The sequence below is a fragment of the Antechinus flavipes genome, chromosome 2, assembly GCF_016432865.1.
Source record: "Antechinus flavipes isolate AdamAnt ecotype Samford, QLD, Australia chromosome 2, AdamAnt_v2, whole genome shotgun sequence".
NCBI classification, from domain to species: Eukaryota; Metazoa; Chordata; class Mammalia; order Dasyuromorphia; family Dasyuridae; genus Antechinus; species Antechinus flavipes.
Window position 1 is genome coordinate 215,170,990 of NC_067399.1, and position 20,261 is coordinate 215,191,250.

At 35.8% G+C, this 20,261-nt stretch overlaps 1 protein-coding gene across 1 annotated transcript in view; it reads left to right on the forward strand.

Moving 5' to 3' along the window:
* Positions 1–20,261, forward strand: part of HSD17B2 (hydroxysteroid 17-beta dehydrogenase 2) — a 73,572-nt gene that overhangs the window by 32,408 nt on the left and 20,903 nt on the right. Inside the window, exons 2-3 of the mRNA XM_051976183.1 lie at positions 9,391–9,603; positions 13,555–13,740. Coding sequence (XP_051832143.1) covers positions 9,391–9,603; positions 13,555–13,740 — 399 coding nt within the window. The remainder of the gene's footprint in view (positions 1–9,390; positions 9,604–13,554; positions 13,741–20,261) is intronic.

Here is a 20,261-nt window from a genome sequence, read left to right on the forward strand (position 1 = left end):
AACAAAAAGGTCAAACTTATACCAGAGAGTCCAGACAGTAAAACTCCCAAATAAGGCTGACACCAGATTAGGATATAATTGGAAAATGTTGAACAAAATTAAAATGTAACATAGGTAATGGTGATTTTTGTTTTTCCAAGTTAATATGTAGTCCTGTGAATCCATTTATGCTTGAGTTTGACACCATTGATATCTCCACCTTATTTTTTCCCATGAACTGCTGAATAACTATGCCTCCATCATGGGCAACTTCATCAGGTTCCTTTTTTGTTGTGTTCACATATGTCTCGATTGGTTGGAGGCATCTTTATGAAAAACTTTCACTTGACCCTAATAACATCATCCTAAAGTATCAAATCTCACCTTTCCAGAGCCAAACTTAAAAAAACCAAACCCACAAACCCAGCTATTTATACTTTATGTCTCTCCTTTCTCACTTCTGGTTCACTACTCTGTTGCAATCTGGATTTTGATTTCACTATTCAACCAAAATTACTCTCTCCAAATTTTTCTATGACTTCTTTGCAAGAATGTCATAAATGTCACTCCTCCTACAAAAAAGTGTTTCTCAGAGCCTTCTCAGAGGCACTTCTGCTAATCTCTTGATCTTATCAGCTTCTGGGATTTCAAGTTCTATGTGAATAGCTTCCAACTCTTATATGTCTCCTCCTGAGCTTCTGTCCCATATTTCCATCTGCCAGCTAGACATTTTTCCCTATATGTCTAATGGACACTGGAAATTCACCATATCATAAAAAGAACTTATTATCTTTTTCCCCAAATCCTTATCGCTGTGGTCTTATTTTCTGTAAATATGGTATTTATTCATCTGTGAACACATTTTATATAAACCAGCAGAAAGTAAACTCCTCAAGAACAAGAACTATATAAATTTGTATTTGTTTCTCTCAGGCTCCTCACAGTGCCTGGCACAAAGTAGTTGCTTAATAAATGAATGTTGACTGATTATGCCTGTGAAGTCAATTTATTGAAACCAAATGATATTTGTCTCTATTTAATTTCATCTTATTAGGTTCAATCCAGTTTTTGAACCTGTCAAGACTCTTTTGGATCCTGACTCTGTTATCCACCATATTAACTATCCCTCCTAGCTTTGTGTCACCTATAATTTTGGTAAGAATACTGTCCATGCCTTTATTGAAGTCATTAATAAAACTGTTGAATGCAGGATTAAACAGCTCAGGAAGAGGAATTGCCTAATTCATTCTCCTGATCTCCCTTTGAGATGTGTAGAGTTGGCATATATTGCTATTATAATATTATTTTACAGGTAAGAAAAGTCACTTACTGATTTAAAAAAACTGGTATAGAGGAAAGAGATATTTGATTTTTTTTAATTTAGAGGATTAAAGAAAAAAAAAATCTTCTCTCTGAAATGTGCTTCCCTGAGAAAGTTTAATAATGGAATTATATAATGTGTTGATCATATAAAGGGGGACAATCTGTCAAACTATACAACATTAATTGTAGCAGAGAGTTCAGATTATTGGATTTAAAGTGGGAGAACCTAGGTTCCAACCTCATCTGTACCACTAATTATTTGTGTAATTTTAGGTAAGTTATTTCATTGCTCTGACCTCAATTTCCTTTTATGTATAATGAGCAATTTGATCTAGCTGACCTCTAAGGTCCCTTCCAGCATGATCATATGATTAATACAATCAGCTTCTTAATTAAAGCCAGAGTAAACAATATCCTGAAAAGGGCTCAGTAAGCCCTCATACCAACGGGCTTCAACACCCATGCATGCCATCCTGGGCAGTAAGACAAAAACTTAAGCTCTTTTGGACTGAAGGATTTTGTCTAGCTCTCTGGTCTTTAAAGTATAGGGTCAAGGATAACCTCTGCTATGGAAGCCACAATGTAAAGTAAAAGTCAGTAGTCCTTCCACAGGCACCTAGATTAGTTAAATGTCTCCTAAAAGCTTATCAAATCTTCAAGTTCAGTTGCATTGGACTTGATGCTAATTGCAGAGCTATGAGAGGAGTGAGGAGAACAAATGAAAAGAGAATCTCTCTGTGTTTATCCCCAGCTTCAGAAAAATTCAGTGGAGGTGTGGGATTCATAGAAGGGATGGAAATGGAAGGATACAGCCTGAATCCTGGGGCAGGGAAAGGAGGGAAAGAATTCATTCTTTCTAATTCAGCTACCAGGAAAGCCTAGAGAACCTTTAGTGAAAGAAAAAAATTAAAACTTGAGTGACTCTTTGAGCTGCCTGTATGATTTTTTTGGTCAGTCAATAATAATTTATTAAGGTTTACTATATGCCAGGCACTATGTTAAGGACTGGGAAGAGCTGGCACAAGATATGTACTTGTATAATAAGGTAAATGTTATTAGATTGCAAAGAACACGGTGGAAGGAAGATGTAAGAAGACTAGACAGGTACAAGAGAACTGGGTTATAAAAGATTTTAAAACTTACATGAACTGATGCTGAGTGAAGTGAGCAGAACCAAGAGAAAATCATACACAGCAACAAGATTGTATGATGATCAACTGTGATGGACTTGGCTCTTTTCAACAATGAGGTGATCAAAGGCATCTCAAATTCTAATAGATTTGGGGTGGAAAATGCCAATCACACACTCTGGAGGCTGATGTGGACCCAAGCATAGTATTTTCACCTTTTGTTTGTTTTTTTCTTTGTCATGTTTTTTTTTTCCTTTTTGGTCTGATTTTTCTTGCACAACATGACAAATATAGAAATGTTTAAAAAGGCTTGCCCATATTTAATCTATATCAGATTTCTTGTTGTCTTGGGTGGGTAGAGGTAAGGGAAGGAGGAAGAAAAATTTGGAACACAAACTCTAACAAAAATGAATCTTGAAAACTATCTTTACATGTATTTAGGAAAAAAATACTTTTAAGAAAAAAAAAACAAAAAAAATCCAAGCAGTATTTTATATAAATAATCTTGGGGATTATAAAGATCATAAAGATATTAAATTAGAGAATGACATAGTTCAGAACTGTGCTTCACTTTGATAGCTGAATGGGAACTGTAGTGGATTGGAGAGATGAGGCAGAGAGACTGCCCAGAAAGCTCTTGCAGCAGTCCAAGTATTGGGTGATGAGTGTCTGTGCCAGAGGAGAGAAGGAGATGTACACAGACATGTTGTGAAGACAACCACTTTAGGAGATGACAGCAACAGTTCAAAGGAAATGAATAGCTGTGCATGCAGAACAGAGAGGGAAGCATGTCAGGGAACAATAGCTGAAGAGGTAGCTGAGTGGTTTTAGCTAATTCCCAAACCAGTTCTAAAAGGCTAAGAGAAGGAGAGCAGAGAAGCAGTTAGATGCAACTAGTTTTTGGATTATGAGCCAAGGAGACTCAGTTTCAGTAAGTTTCATGGTCATCATATAATACATTTCCCCTTAACTCATTGGTATTTCTAGAATTCCAGTACAGGAATTTATGGGAAATTGCATTCATTTGGATAGTGATGGAGAATAGAAGTCTTGGGAATTATGCTATGATTGGATTTATTTTGCTCTTTACTTAGCTATTCTGTTCTAATGAAATGATTTGTTCCCTGATTTATGACCCCTATCTGATCTGCTGATAGAGAATGCAGCAGATGGGAGTTTGGGCCAAATGTAAACTTTTGTATTGAATCCAAGGAGTAATGGATTCTGGAGTTAAGGAGGTTCCAATATATTTGGGCAGCTAGATGGTGCAGTGGATACACTACTGGATCTGGAGTCAGGAGGCTGCAGGGATAGGGGTCTCACCCAGAGTATCCACCCAGATATTGTTTGGCACTAAGGCTAGGAAGGAGTTTCTCTTAGCTTACAGATAAGCTAGGGACTTGGAGTGGGAGAGGAGGGTGCTGACCACCTCTTTAGTGAACAAACCCAAAGGATTGCAGTTTCTTCCCAAAGGCCTGCTCAGGCTCAAGTTGGGTGATTGATGAATCATGATAAAAGCGATTTGTGTCGACTTTATTAAAAATAGCTAGTGGCAACTAGATGGTATAGTGGATAGAGAACTGCCCTGGAGTCAGGAAGACCTGAGTTCAGAGTCAGCCTCAGACGCTTATCACGCCCCAATTGCCTTGCAAAAGAAAAAGAAGGGAGGTTAAGCTTTCGTACTTTAAGATTTTCAAAGTGCTTTATAATTATTATCTCATTTGATCCTCCTTTATGTCCCTCCTTTCCATCTTATAAATAAGGAAACTGAGGCTGAGATTAAGTGACTTGTCCAGAAATTAGCAAGTGAGTGAGGCAAAGATTTGAATTCAGGTCCTTCTGACTCCAAATGCAACCCTCTATCCATTCCCATCTATTCCAACAACAACAACAAGCATTTACACAGTACATTTAAGATTTTCAAAGCATTTACAAATACTAATTTATTTTATGCTTTTGCTCATCAACCTGCAATTCTTTCTACCTCATCTTAGGGTAAGATGGTATAGTAGATAAAACTCCGAATCTGGATTCAGAAAGACCCTCAAGTTCAAATCTGGCCTCATACATTAGGCATGTGATCCTGGCCAAGTTACTTAATCTTTGCCTGCCTCAGTTTCTTCATCTGTAATATAGGAACCCTAATAGCACCTATCTCATTCATATGGTTGTTATAAGAATCAAATGAAGAAATCAAATATATGTAGAAGCATTTAACATAGGGCCTGGCACAGAATAATAAATGCATATTTTGAATTTCTATTGAAGGCTGACCAAAGTTCAAGAGTTTGTTCTTCTTGATCACCACTTCAGGGCTAGCTGTTAAGGGGAAGGCTGAGCTCCCTAACTAGGGCATCTCAGGTGGTGTTAAAAGCTCTCTGAGTCAGGATGGGTGGTGTTTAATCCTCAGTGCTACATTCATTGTTCCCAAGGGCATTCTGGATGGGAGACAAAGGCATCAGTGACTCCTTAATTTTGGCTTCTGTTTAAAAGAATCCATGAGGATGAAAAGTGCTGAAAGGCTAGAAATGTTATTAAAAGAAATGCTGAAACCCAGTAAACAAAATGAGACTTAATCCTCACTCAAACCTGATGAAGTGGAAAGGAGATAGTTACAAAAAAGGAGTGAGGAAACTAACTGGAGTTATGGTGGAAATTCTTTCCTTGCCAGTTGGGAGGCTCACTCCCTTTAAGGGATGATTCAGAAGCTCAGCCATTGTTCCCAGATTCATTGGACTTCCGACTGACTCCCTAGTCTGTGTTAGGACTTTCTTGCTCCCATAGATAGCCTCTCCCTACCTCCCAGGTTAAACCTGGAAAACACCCACAACCTGAGGATAGCCAGTATGGCAGACCGGGGATGACAATGTCAAGCTGTATCTCAGACTAGAGACTGAAACAGAATAAGACCCTCATACCCCATCTAACAATTGATAAAAAGGAGACTTGCCTACTTACAACAAGGGAAGGACATTTTGTGTGAAGAGAGGAAATTTGATTGGGGACATGTTGATTCAGTTGAACACAGGTTCTCTACTTCTGTACAGTGATTTAGAATTTTAAAGCCTCCTTATGACCTTGGTCCTGCACACATCTAGTATCCATTCAACCATGCTCCTAATCCTAAACTTGAGGTCACTGAGCCTTTTGACCTTCTTAGCTCCTGAGCCACAAAGATCCCTGAGTTCAGAGGTCATCTTCAACCAATTTTTAGTGACATATTTTCATCTTCTGCCACTGCCACCTTCTTGAGTACTTAAGGATCATCTCCCATGTTTGCTTTTCCTTTCCTCTCCTCTGCCAAGAGGAAAGAGAAAATCAATTTAAAAACTGATTTAATATAGATATATAGTTAACATATGTAACATATAAATATACAAAAAAGTAAAAATGATTAGAGCTATGTCTAAAGCAACATATCCAGCCCAGACAAAGTGAATCTTAAGCTCACTGAGCTTCTGAATTAAGTCATGAATATTGATTCTACCCTAACAGAGCCTTGTATCAATCCTGCTTTTTTTTTAAAATAATAGCTTATTATTTTTATTTTCCAAGGAATGAGTTTTAAAAATAATATATCCCTCTCATTACTTCCCCCAGTTGAGTAAATAAATAAGTAGAACAAATCCCATATTAGCCATGGCTGAAAAAATATGTTTCTGTCTTTCTGAATTTTGAGTTCACCACCTCTTGCTTTCAGAAGCCAATTGGTGCATTTCAGTTTTATTCTTTTGGACTCCTCGGTTATCATTAGGTTGATCAGAATTCTAATATCTTTCAAAGATGTTTTTCTCTATAACATTATAATTATCTAAATTGTTTTCCTTCATTCTACAAGAGTTCTTAAAGTTCTTCCCAATTTTCTCTAAAATTTTTATTTCACCATTTCTTATGGCATAATAATACCCCATTATATGCATCTCCTGTAATTTGTTTAGCCATTTCTCAATGGGAGAATTTCTTCTTAGTGTAAAAACAAACTTGGGAAGCCTTTCTGAGAAATAAAACCAACCTTTATTAAGAGAAACAAAGGTCTGTAGCTTGCCCAGTATGTCCTTATCCTAAAGATACAAAATTCATAGTTATAAGTCTTTTATTCATATATGGTGCCACAAAGTTCTTAGAAGCTGATTCATGCAAGATTACAATTTTGCAGGTCATCATGTCCTTATTTTATGAGGGCTTAAATTTGTTCTTTCCCTGAGGTCTCAATTAGCCCCCTATGGGCTTTCTTTTTTTTGTTATAAAGATTAATATATGGATATGATTATTATGGTCACATACTTAAAGAGACATACTTTACAATGATTTAGTTATAACTCTAAGGTTAATTAAAATAGGATTGCATCATAGTTTGCTTACACATAGGTTTTTTACCTGGGACTATATTCTTATTATAAATCACACAGTTATTTATTATCTTCATGACTATAGCTAGTAAAAGATTAGCAAGGAAACAGAGCAAAACACTCAAGGCATTGATTATTGATTATTTTCCTTTCATTGATTTTCAATTTTTGGTTATCACGAAAAGAGGTTTTATATTTTTGGTATATAGAGATATTTTTTCTTTTAAAAAAATTTGTTGGAGTCAAGTCAAAATAAGTATATTTTATTATTTAATTATAAGTATTATTTATTATTATTTTAATATGGTATCTACTATGTATTAGGCACTATACTAAGTACTGAGAATACAAAGAAAGGCAAAAACCAAAACCAAAACTACCACTACCACCAGCCCCAACAAAACAAAACAAAGAAAATTCACGCGTTAGTCCTTTCAAAAAGCTCAAGTTTAATATGTAATGATGTGTAATATATGAACAAGTTTATGCTAACAAGATCTACAAAAGATAAATTGGAGCAAAGAGAAGGAATTAGTCAGTTTGAAGGAAGCCAGGGAATCCAGGAGGCAAAGAAGAAGAGGGAGAGTATTCCAGAGATGGGGCACAGTCAATGGAAATATCTAGTATGAAGATGGCACATCTCTGCAAGGAACAGCATTGCAGAGTATATAAGATATAAGAACACTGGACAGGTGGGAGAGGAACAGGTTATGAATGAATTAAAGTCAAAAAGCTGTTTTTAAAATTGGTATTGGAAATAATAGGGAATCATTGGAGTTTTTAAGAAGAGGGTAATGTGATCAGACTTATGGTTTAGGAAGATCATTTTAGAAAATGAGTGGAAGATGGATTGGAGTGGGGAGAGACTTTAAATGGGAAGATCAACCGTCAGGCTATTGCCTAGAATCCAGGTGTGAGGTGATTAGGACTTGTGCTGAGGTGATGGTAGTATCATAGGAGAGAAAAAAAAAGTGTATGAGAGATGTGAAAATGACAGCTTCAGAAATTAGAAGAAGTAGCTCAATAAATAAACAGGTAGAGTCCACAGGACTTGGAAAATAATTCGATATGGCACATGAAAGAAAGAGTAGGGAATTGAGGATGACATCTAGAGATGTGAACCTAGGGGACTGGGAGGGTAATTCTGATAATTAATAGTAACAGGAAAATTCAGAAGAAAGGAGAATTTTGGAGGCAGAACCAAAGTGATGGAGTAAAGGCTGGAGGTTCTTCTGAGCTCTCTGCCAGCTTCCTCCAAATATCTTCAAATAAAAAATAACAAATTCTAGAGTTGTAGAACCCACAAAAAATGGAATGACGTGATTTTTCCAGTTCATGACAACTTAAAAAGTCAGCAGGAAAGGTCTATCTCAGAGAGATGAGAGTGGAGTAAAGGCTGGTACAGTCGCCAGCACAAACCAAATCCCAGCAAATCTGGAGTAGGTCTTGGGAGCCACTAAATCAGCAGAAGCAATGGAGGCTTCTGAAGAGAGAGAAAGTAAGGGAGAGTGAGTGAACTTTATTCTCATGTGAATTGACTCAAAGAGAGAATAACATACACATTCAATTGGATATAGATATATGTATTACCCTATAGGAAAATAAGTGGGAAGAGGGATAAGAGAAGGGGAGGTGTTGATAGAAGGGTGAGCAGATTTGGGTAGGGGTATCATGAAAGGAGAAAGAGAATTGAATAAACAGAGGAGTAGGATAGAGGGACATACAGTAAGCAATCATAACCATGAAAAAATATTATATTAATTATTTATTTGCTTATTTATTTATTTATTTATACCATGAAAAGTTTTTGAAGCAAGTTGCTCTGATAAAGATATCATTTCTTAAATTTATAGAGAACTGAGTCAAATGTATAAAAATAAGATCCATTCCTCAATTGATAAATGATCAAAAGATATTTCAGATGAAATAATCAAAGCTATCTATATTCATAAGGGAAAAAAATATTCTAACTCACTATTGATTGAAAAAATGCAGATTAAAATAATTTTGAAGTCCTTTCTTATACCTATTAGATTAGTTAATAGGGCAGAAAAGGAAAATGACAAATGTTGGATAGGATGTGAGGAAAATGAGACATTAATTCACTGTTGCTGGAGTTATGAACTCATAATTTTATGAACCCCTAATGATCCCCAAATGAAAATGAATTTTCAGCAAAATCCCTTGTGAATTTAGGACCGGTCATCAAGACGCTCTGGATATAATTCATTCATCTATGTTTCAATACCAGATTCTCTTGAGCCAATCATCAAGTATCCTAAGTCTTGGTGGAATCTAAAATAATATAATCACATCTTTCTATAGAATTGATAGATAACAGACTGTTGCCTTCCCTATCAAGGGGAGAGAGGAGAAAGGAGACTTACAATAAGACTACAAAATTTAGAATTAGAAGGGATCTGAAATATTATCTCTCTGAACTATCACATAAAAATAATAATAATTTGATCCAATCCTGAGTGGTCAACCCCCAAAGTTTGCTAAAATACTCCTTTCTTCCCTAAGGACTACTGCTGAAGAAGACAGGCTTTCTCTTGGGCTTGTTCTGGTTGTGGTCTTCATCTGTTGAATTGCTCTGTTGCTTTCAGGTGGAGATTCTGGGATTGGTCATGCCCTGACAAAATACTTGGATGAATTGGGATTCACCGTATTTGTTGGTGTTCTGAATGAAAAAGGACCTGGAGCTGAGGCATTGAAGAAGAGCTGCTCCAAGAGAACCTCAGTTTTCCAAATGGATATTACGAACCCAGCCCAGATCAAAGAAGTTCAAGCTCAAATTGCAGAAAAGGTGAAACACACAGGTATTAGGAGCCTGGTATTTTTCTAGGAAAATGGCACATCCTCCAGATAATAAATGACATAAATATTTGATAGGCTATAAATGGGAAGCAGTTTGGAGGGAAACTGTTTACTTTGCAGTTTGGACAGGGAGATCTTTCCTGATAACAGGAAGTAAATATACAACTAGTTACAGAATCATTAGAATCCTACTACGGAAGAGATTCTTTCACCTAATGCAATAATTGTCTCCACAATATTTCTGAGTGTCAATAAGCCTCTGCTTCAGCACTTCCTTGTGAAGGGATGCTCACACTAAGGCAGCCCATTCTATTGTCACAAGCATAAATGTTAGCATTTATATTCCTTCCTTGGCATGAAATACTCGGTGATGGTAAGCAAATTAGTTAACTTCTCAACGCCCCTCCCTCAGATCATAAAATGCAGAACAAGTACTAAGCTGCATTAGTAGAAGAAAGTTTTTGGGACTTACCCTATATCAATGAAATCATGTCTCACTACATTATAATAACTAGAAAGCTGTTTCCTTTCAGAGTGGGTATAACTTCCTCTCATTGATCCTAGATCTACCCTCTTGTCTAATTCTTTTACGTAACAGTTCCTTAACTATTTTTTAAATAACTGAAAGGTCTCTGCTAGAGAATAGAATAAATAATAAACAGAATAAATACTCCTGATTCTTTTAAGTATTTCTCATATAATTTTTTGATGTTCTACTTTCCTGGTCATTCTCTGCTGGGTGCAGTCCAGTTTCTATCAAAATGAAAAAAATGATTAAATGTCTAGTATGCTAGTACCCAATGGAGATTCTAACAGAAATAAGACATAATTTCTTTTCTTAAGGAATGAACCTCAAAATTTGGGGTAATGACTTAGACCATTGATTTTGGATCTTTAGGTGTTCTGTCCAATGACTTAGATGAGTTGACTTGGCTAAAAAAAAATTGCATTGAAATTAGCTAAAAAAAAATCCAGCTATGATCAAACTTTTGGTGATGAGCACTTGTGTCATTCCCTAGAAATCTTTCTAGGACTTGTTGGGATTTATACTCCATTGCCACACTCTTTGAGAATCTAGGTTCATCTCCATCCATGCTGCAATGAGGCATCAGGGTAAGACCTTTGATGGAAAGAGATAATGGCACAAACACAAATCAGTCATTCAACAAGCCTATGTTAAGTACTTACTATGTTCCAGGCACCATACTAAGTTCTGGGGATACAATGACAAGAATGAAAAGCCCCTCAAAGAGCTAACATTCTATTTGGAGAGATAATATGTACATGTTTAAGTATTGTGCATATATATGTTTATATATATGCATATATACAAAGTTTCCAATATTATTTTTGACCAAAAGAGAGGATTATCATTTTCCTAATTTTCCAATTAAGTTCATATACTATATAAAGAGCATTATCTCTGGACCCAGAAGATCTGAGTTCAAATCTTGTCACAGATGTTCAATACTTATGTGATCTTGGGCACATTACTTCATTTGCCTAGACTTTTTCCACATGTGTTTTTTTTTTAATTGATAAAATAAAATGTTTGGCCTAGATAATCTCTGAGAATTTTTCTTAAGATGTAGGATCCCATGGTCCTTTCAATGGATCTATGATCTCAACAGTAAGGTTACTCTGTTCACTGCTACAGGTTGCAACTCATCCCTGTGTTCTTAATCTATGTGATCTTATCCGTTTTTCTGTAAATCCTCCACTCAGGATTGATGGTATCCAACATAGTATATAGGACTTCCTCTGGAAAGGCATTAATGAAAATGACCCATTTGCTTTTTTAGTAGATAATTTGTATTACTCGTATTGAGCTTACAATCAAAAACTACTAACTTGTTCTAAATCAAAATGTTTTTAGCCATGTTTCCAATTCTACACTTTTGTACTTTACTTTTTTGAAACTAAGTGTAAACTTTATATTTTTTTGTTATCAAATTTCATCTTGCTCATTGATACCCATTGTTTCAGCCTGTTGGGTTATTTTTTTCTATCATCCATCTTATTAGTTATTATTCTTACTTTACATCTTCTTAAAATCTCCTAAGACTGAGAAGCTGTCATCCATATCTAAATTCAACGTATTGGTAAAAAACAAAAAAACCATGGAATAAGACATGACTGAGAATGTACCTTTAACATCACACTAGAGACCACCCTCCAGGTTAACATCAAACCATTAATCAACTCCTCTTTTAGGGAGGCAGGAGTGTAGTGTACTCATTCAACCAGCTGTGAATCTTTCTAATACTTTCAGCCAGTCCACAGTTCTTGAGTTTGCCCACAAAGCTATCATTAAGGGCCTTGTAAATGTCTTGCTGAAATTCAAATGTCTTTTCTGTGACATTTCTCTGCTAAATGAGTCTTGCAAGCTTGTCAAGAAAAGAGATGAGTTTAGCCTGGCTTGTTCTTAGTGAACCCATGTTTGTCTTTATTGATCACTATCTCCTTTTCACAGTGGTTATAAACCATTTGACTAGCAATTACTTCTGTGACTTTGTGAGAAATTTCAAGTTTGTTAACCCATAGTCTCCACTATTCCTCTTTCACTTTTTTTTTTAAAAAAAAGAAACTGTTGTATTGTGTTTCAGTCTTGTGGCATTTTTTTATTAGCAATGCTGACAAAACCTTTGAGAAATTAGGATCACCTTTTCTCTGTGGCTTATATTGTATCCTGATACTCTTTTATCTTTTACACAAATCACCTGGACATATAATAAATAAATAATACTATATGAGGTGAGATGAAATAGCATTATCTAACATAGACACATGTGTATCTGTAAAGCACCTTATCTTCATAGTTGAGCTAATTCTGCCATAAGGCCACACAGGCTATTATGTCTTAACCAAGTAGAGAGCTCTATTCAAAATCCATGGGTCCCTGTGGGGATCTTTCTCTTTTTCTCCCCCAGATCAACTTTGAATCTAGGAGACCCTATCCTCCTAACAGAAATTGACACCTCCTCAGTATACTCTCATTTTAAATTCTATGCCCTTTCTCCCCTTTTATATGCCATATTATTTTGACTGATAACTGAGTAGAAGATCCATTTATCTAGACTTAGTCTCTATTCTGAGCTCCATTCTCATGTTACCACCTATCTCTTAGGCATTTCAAAGGGTCTGTCTCACAGGCTTCCCAAATTCAGTGTTTTCAAAATAAAATCCATTATTTCAGGACAAAACTATCCTTTTCCAGGTACGGTATCTTCCTATAATTCTCCTTTATTTATTATGAAAATCCAAAATATTTCCTTGTGTTTTATCCTTTCTTTCTTTTCAATTGCCCTCACATATTTTTGCTTTTTTATATGCACACATGTCTCCAACTCAGGCCCTCATCCCTTCACCTGTATATCAACAATAGCCTTTTAATTTGATCTGCCTCCCTCAACTCGGTCTACCTACCACACTATGGCCAAATGCATATTCAGTAAAATTCACTGGTTCCCTGTTGGACCGAACAAAAATTCCTGTGACTTACATTTAAAGCTCTTTACAACTTGGCCCCTTCTTATCGGTCCAGTCATTTAATATATTACTCCCCTCCAAGCATTGTAGAGTCAGGAATCCAGGTCTACTTGCCATTCTTCTATGTACTCTGTATTTATATTGTATATAATTATTTATATATTAGATTGTCTTCCTCATTAGAATGTGACTTTCTTGAGAGAAAATTTTTTTTCTTTATCTTTTGTATTCCTAGTATTTACCTTCAGTCAAGTTAACATACATATAAAATGCTTTGTAAACCTTTAAGTCTCATGGATCTCTTGGCCTAAATCTCCTAATTTGTAGAATGAGAAGCTGGACTATATGGTCTCTACATTCCTTTCTACAGACCTATTTTGATTTTGAAGGTAGCATTCACTTCCTTTATCTTGTTCGTGTCAGGAATTGTTTCACATTTCCCCAAATTCCCTTTTTTATCCTAGGATTGTGGGCTGTTATCAACAACGCCGGGATCTTGGGCACTCTAGCAGATGGAGAACTCCTTCCCATGAGCGTCTACAGACAGTGCATGGATGTGAACTTCTTTGGGGCTGTGGAAGTGACCAAGGCCTTTTTACCCCTCCTGCGGAAATCTAAAGGAAGGTTTGTCAATGTGAGCAGTATGGCAGGTGAGTTGAATATGTGTCCTTTGATCCCTTCTCACAAGCCCAGAAAAGCTTTATTCCAGGAATCATTCTTTCTTGTCCAGGCAACAGCCAGAGATGGATTCCACCCAGAGCTTTCTAGGAACTGCAAAATTCAATGAAATCCCCCTGATGTAAATATGATAACCTTTCTCCACATTCATGACATTGGGCAATCATGATGATGATAGCAATAATAATAACAGCAGTAATATTAACAACTGGAGAAGCTGCTCAATGTTATAGAGAGAGAGCTAACTTTGAAGGCAGGAAAATGTATTTGTAAAGGCTCAGGTTGTTCCCATGCTGGCTCTACAACCCTGAGCAAGTCTCTTCTCAGTGTTTCAGTGTCAGGACACAATATTTGTAGGGGGGCAGACTATCTTGCCAGCCACACTGATTGTAAAGCCAAATGTAAAGTAGTTGATCTCTTCTGCCCTGATATGCCAATTGTAGGGATGCAAACCCTCAGAGATCATACTTGGATGCTGAGGGCCCATGCTAGCCTGATTGTGTAAGTTGGATTTATTAGAACTTTCTGGGTTATTTGGGAACTTTTCTCATGAGACTAAAGCCTGGCAGCAGAAAGACAGAGTGGTGTGATGGATACCTGCACCATGCCTAAGTCAAACCAGACATATAGAAACAGAACAAAGATTGAGTGATTAGGTAAAAAAAAAAAATAAGCAGGGGTAGCATTTGTGATCTCAGACAAATTTAAAGCTAAAATAGATTTAATCAAAACACAAAAAAGGGAAACTATGCTATATTTAAGCCATATTAATCAATATTGTTTTAGATTATTTAAACTAATTAGAAAGTATAAGGTTGGACTATTGTTGTAGTATGTAAGAAATAATAATAAGAAAAAATAAGGATTTAGAAAATTATGAAAAGATTTGGACTTATGAAGGAAGATATTTACTTTCAAAGAAAAATGACAAATGAGCATAGTATGGCATTACAAAAATATATATATGTAAATGTATTTTATGATTAGAGATGTCTGTATATATGTATATATGTCTATGTATATATGTATGTGTATATGTGTATATGTATATATGTATGTATAAATATATATGTGCTTAATTGTAGCCTTCTTGGGGGAGGGAGGAAGAGGGAAAAAAGAACAAAGCAAAAAAGTGCACAGCAGAGAACAAAAGAAAATCTCCTAAAGAAGCAAAGAAAAGATGGACAGCTCTTAATAAAAGGTGTAGTATTTATTATATAGGTTTTCTTGAAATGGAAATTTTATTGCTTTATATTTTGAATTTTCCCTTATATTCCAATGTGCATATGAGAGCAAGTTTTTTCTTTTTCTATTTTCTAATTAATTAAAAATGAAAAAAAAAAGAAAGAAAGAAAGAAACAGAACAAAGAAGGTGCAGTGCCAGGGATTCAGAGTCATGTGCAAGGGTTCTCATGAGATAGTTGAAGCTTCTCTTGCTGCTTACATTTACTTAAGGTAGTTTACATTAATTGTGAGATTTGAGGTCACATTCTCAGACTCTGGCTGCCAACATACACTCAGGAAACTCTCTAAGACCAGAAATTAGCACAACACCGATTTGCTTTGGTAGAAGGACTTTCCTCCTGAAGAGTACCTTATGTTGATGAAATCACAGCAAATACAGTGTGACAACTCATATTGATATAACCTGTTGAAGTTTACAAGCATGATTTCTTAGATAAACCCAGTAAGAGCTTATCTCAAACTTACTCTTTGCTTAAATCCAGAGTTTATTTCCAGTATTTTTGTTTTATTTTTGTGTGAATTAAGAACACAAGAATGTTTGTCCCACTTTTATAGTTGGAGTAGTTTAGGACAAAAAAGGTCAAATAATGTCTACAACTGTCAAAATTTGCTCCCAGATTTTCTGACTAGAAATTTAACTATCATAAAAAGCTTTAATGAAAAAAAAAAGAAATTTAACCCTCTACCACACCAGACTAAACAGGCTTCTCATGCATTTGCTTAACTCCAATGACCATTCTGGAACAGTTAAGTCCAGGCTCAACAGAGTATTAGGTAATCTAGTCAATCAGTAGAGTCCAGGCTACTAAATAATCTGATGTTCTAGCTTTTATTTGCACAATTTGGGAACTCATTTTTCATTGTCAGGACTTTGACATACAATCCCCACCCAAGGTTAAATCATCCCAATTTTATAGGCTTAAGGGTAGATTTGGTATTTTATGTTTTATCCTCTTATCCTATTTAGATTAAATAGAGCACAGTCTTTGTTTTTGTTTTGTTTTGTTTTAAATATCTGACTCTTTGTCTCTTGGTGTGGATAGGCAAGTTCAGTCAGGATTAACCAGTGTGTTTTCTGGGAGCTCTTTCAGTTGGGACAGAACTGGGCCAAGTTGGTCTAGGTTGGGTCATGTTGTAAATAGATCTTTGGGAATGAAGGGAGCACAGTTTTTGAGGTCATATCTATAAAATAAGGAGTGGTGATAACTAAAAGTGATAAATGAGAATTAAAGAGAATGTGGATCAAACATTCATGTGAGAAAGAAGACAGGAATTCCTCAAAGGAGTAAGCAAATTACCTGAATTGATCAGGTGGCAATAGAGGTAGAAAACAAAGGGTGGTACAGACCAATAAAAATTAGACCAAATTAGCAACGATGGGATAAGCCTAGGATCTCCAAGCTCAGAAGCAATAGCCAGCATCTTTTTTCAGAAGGTGATAGACACATAATCAGATCTGTCAAAACCTTTCTTTTAACTGGAGAAAGACACTTTGTGGGAAGTACAAAAGGTATGATTGAGTGGAAGAATTATCCTGGTCTTAAAGTATCCTACTTTTACTAGGGAAAAAAAATTTCTCTATAATCACAAAATTATAGAATTCTATCTAGTACAAGCTTCTTCTACTAATTCAAAAAAAGTAGCCATCTACCTATTTTCTTGAAGTCTTCCAGTGGAGATGCACTGGATATTACTTCCTGAGATATCCTATTCCACTTTTTTGCAGTGGGGCCAAACTACATCCTCTCTGAAGGCCTTTTTCTTAGATTAGAGGTGGATTTTGGAGATGGTAGATGAAGGTCTAGAAGTAATTAAGCAGCAGTAGTTTAAATGTATGTGAATGAGTGTGTATAATAAACTCAACCATTGAGGGAATGCCAGAGCCAAGGGCTTTTCTGGAGTCTCATAGCCAACCATAACTCTGCAATATAGGGTCTGGAACTTCTGTGGGAGGTATAAACCACCTGATGGGTGATATTAATCTAACTAGGAAGGATATAGGCTGGTCAATGGCAACTGGTTAAGAAGAAAATTATTAACCTTAACCTGGAGGGACTCTGCCTGACTTTTATTGGCTGAGAGTGTTCTGCCTATGTATCAATATTTATCTTTGTGACATTTTATGTAATTTTCATAATATTTGACAAACCTGTACAATGTGTTACTGGCAAAAGTCTTTATTGAAACCTACCTAATATGACCCTAGAAAGCCAAGTTGTCTGGCATTTGTAATAAAGTGCATTTATGAACAAAAAATGAAGTGCCCTTCGTGCCACAACTCCATGAATTGCACTCTAGATCACCTCCTTACCTTGTCTTCTCTAATTGAAGAAATCCAAATAATTCTAATATGGAAGGGTTGTACAGCCCAGAATGAGAAAGAATTTCTTAAGTGGGAAAAGAATTGCGGGCATCTTAATCACTTAAATAGCCCTAGGGAGGGAGGCAGGATGTCATAGAACACTAGAATTAGAAGGGACCTCTTTTGTAATTATTGTTCAATGATTGTATCAATTGTTTCCAACTCGTGATCCCATTTGTAGTTTTCTTAGTAAAAATATTGTAGAGATTTGCCATTTCCTTCTCCAGTTCATGTAAGATGAGAAAATTTGAAGAAAACAGAATGAAGTAACTTGCCCAGGATCACACAGCTCGTAAGTACCTGAAGCTGGATTTAAACTCAGAAAGATGAATTTTCCATTATCCCAGTCCCTGCGTTCTATCCACTGCATATAAGCTGCCCATAGAAGGGACCTCTAGCACAACTCAGACCTGAGCTCCTGAAGGCCTTCCACATCTCCTCATCTTGTCTCTACCCAAATGTTTCCACTGATGGGGATCTGCTACTCCTTCTTCAAATAGCTTCTTAGAACACTTGTGATTGTTAGGAAATGTGTCAGCATGTTAAGCTAGAATCTGCATCTCTGCAATTACACTTTGGAGTCAAGGAGAACAAATCTTTTTCATGAGAGTCCTGCAACTACTTGGAGACATCTATCATATTCCTTCTAATTTTCTCCTTTAGACTAAACAAATATACCGGTTTGGCTAATAAGTTCCATAAGAATGGACTTTTTTTCTTATGAGTTGAGCTCAAGCTACAGTAGAAATTTTTAGTCTGCCAGTTCCAGGAACATTCAATTAGAACCATTCAGCTCTGGGTGTACCAGGTATGGTAAGCAAGGGAGATAGGAAATGCCATTATCATGCTTTTTCCTTTGGTTCCAGTAAGTGAATGCTGAGTATGGGCAATGACTATTTCCTAATAACAGTGAATAAAACGAATCACTCTATAGTTATATTATTACAATTCATGTTTATTTTTTTAAATGATTAGGGACAGTGGATAGAGCCTTGGAGTCAGGAGGACCTGAATTCAAATTCTCCCTCAAGACAACTGACACTAGCTATGTATCCTTGAGCAAGTCACAATTACCTCGCCAATCCCCCGTCCCACAGTGATTTAGACCCACTTTCAAATTTTATTTCATTACAATTAAAAATATCACATACTTGGGGAAAAATGACCATGATGATAGAGGGAAGAAGTAGTATAGATAATTCTAAACAGTGGATAATTACAAAATATTCACTACTTAGTCTGAAATTAAATGACATGAGAAGCAATAGAAACAGAATAGGTATGGTTGCGGAGAGATCATAATTTTTAACAAAGGAAAGGGATCATTTCTCCAATTACATTTGAACAAGTTGTACAAGGATAACTTTATCTTCTCCTCTTCCATAGTTCTTTTCTCAGACAGTGATAGATTAGAAGAATTCTGTGCATATAGAGTACCTGGATATCAGCAACAAATCTGATAAAAATTTGTCATGCTACCTTTATGGACATGACAGACACAGGCTAGATGACATCACTTTTAGGTGGTTTTGGAGTTAATGACATAAAATCATTAATAGTTCAATTTCAACTTGGAAGACTATGCAAGAGATCTGTCCTTGGTTTTGTCAAGTCAAATCAATGAGCACTTATTGAACATATACTATGTGCTATGGAACTGAGAGCAGATATACAAATAAAAGGAAAAAAGAAAAATTGTCATTACCCACAAGAAACTTACATTATAGGAAAGCAAGACAAAACGTAAAAGGGAACTGGGAAGGAAAAGGAGAAGAGAAGGCACCTGTGCAGGGGACACGGCGGTGAAGTCAGTCCAGTGAAAGATTCATGGTCTGGACCCTTCCTCTAAATGAAAGCTCATTGAGGAACTCACTGATAGGAGGAAGGAACCATGGGGCCATCACAGAAGGCAGTTGAAATATGGTGTCAAAGTCTGATAAAGAACATGTTTGATGTTTTTCATCAATTACTTTAGTGAAGCTTATGGCATACTCATCAAATTTTCATATAAAATAAATCTGGGAGACATAGCTAATGCACTAGACAATAAAACTGATATTCAAAAATATCTTGAGAACCTAAAATGGCTGGTCTAAAAGGATGGACTGAATCTAACTGAATTAATAATATAATTAATCTATATATTTATATATAATATAATTAATCTATATATAATATATTACATATAACATATATAATATAATAATATATAATTATATAATACAATTAATCTATATATCTACACCTATTTGTCTAAAAGCAAGCTAAAATCAATAGTGCTTACTCTGTACCAGATGCTATGCTAAGTTCCATATATTTATGAGCTTATTTGATCCCTGGGGAGGCAAGTGACTCCCAGTTTACAAATGAATAAAACTAATGAAGGGATTTATTAAGGATCACACAAGTAGTAAGTTTCTGAGGCCTGGATCTGATACCAGGGCCACCACCTGGCGGCTAGTAAATGTAATATCTTACATTTGTATTAAAAACAAACAAAAAAATCAGCTATGTGTGTAGTGAATGAGGTATGTCCAGATAATAGTTCCTGTACTTGAAATCAGGAGGAGCTGAGTTTAAATCCTGCCTCATATTAACTATCTGTATTACCTTGAATGAGTCATTTAATTTCTCTCAGCTTCAGTTTCCTCATCTGTGAAGTGGGGATAATAATAGCATAGAACTGCTGTATAGCTCAATTGAGATGACATATGGAATGCTTTGCAAAACTTGAAATTGTATATACATGCTATCATCATCATTATAAAGTTCTAGGTCTTTTAATGGACTACAAACTTAATATATATCAATGCAGCATATGACAAGGCTGATGTGATTAGAGATGTATTAGAACCTATTTGTTCTAGAACATTTATAATAGCTTTC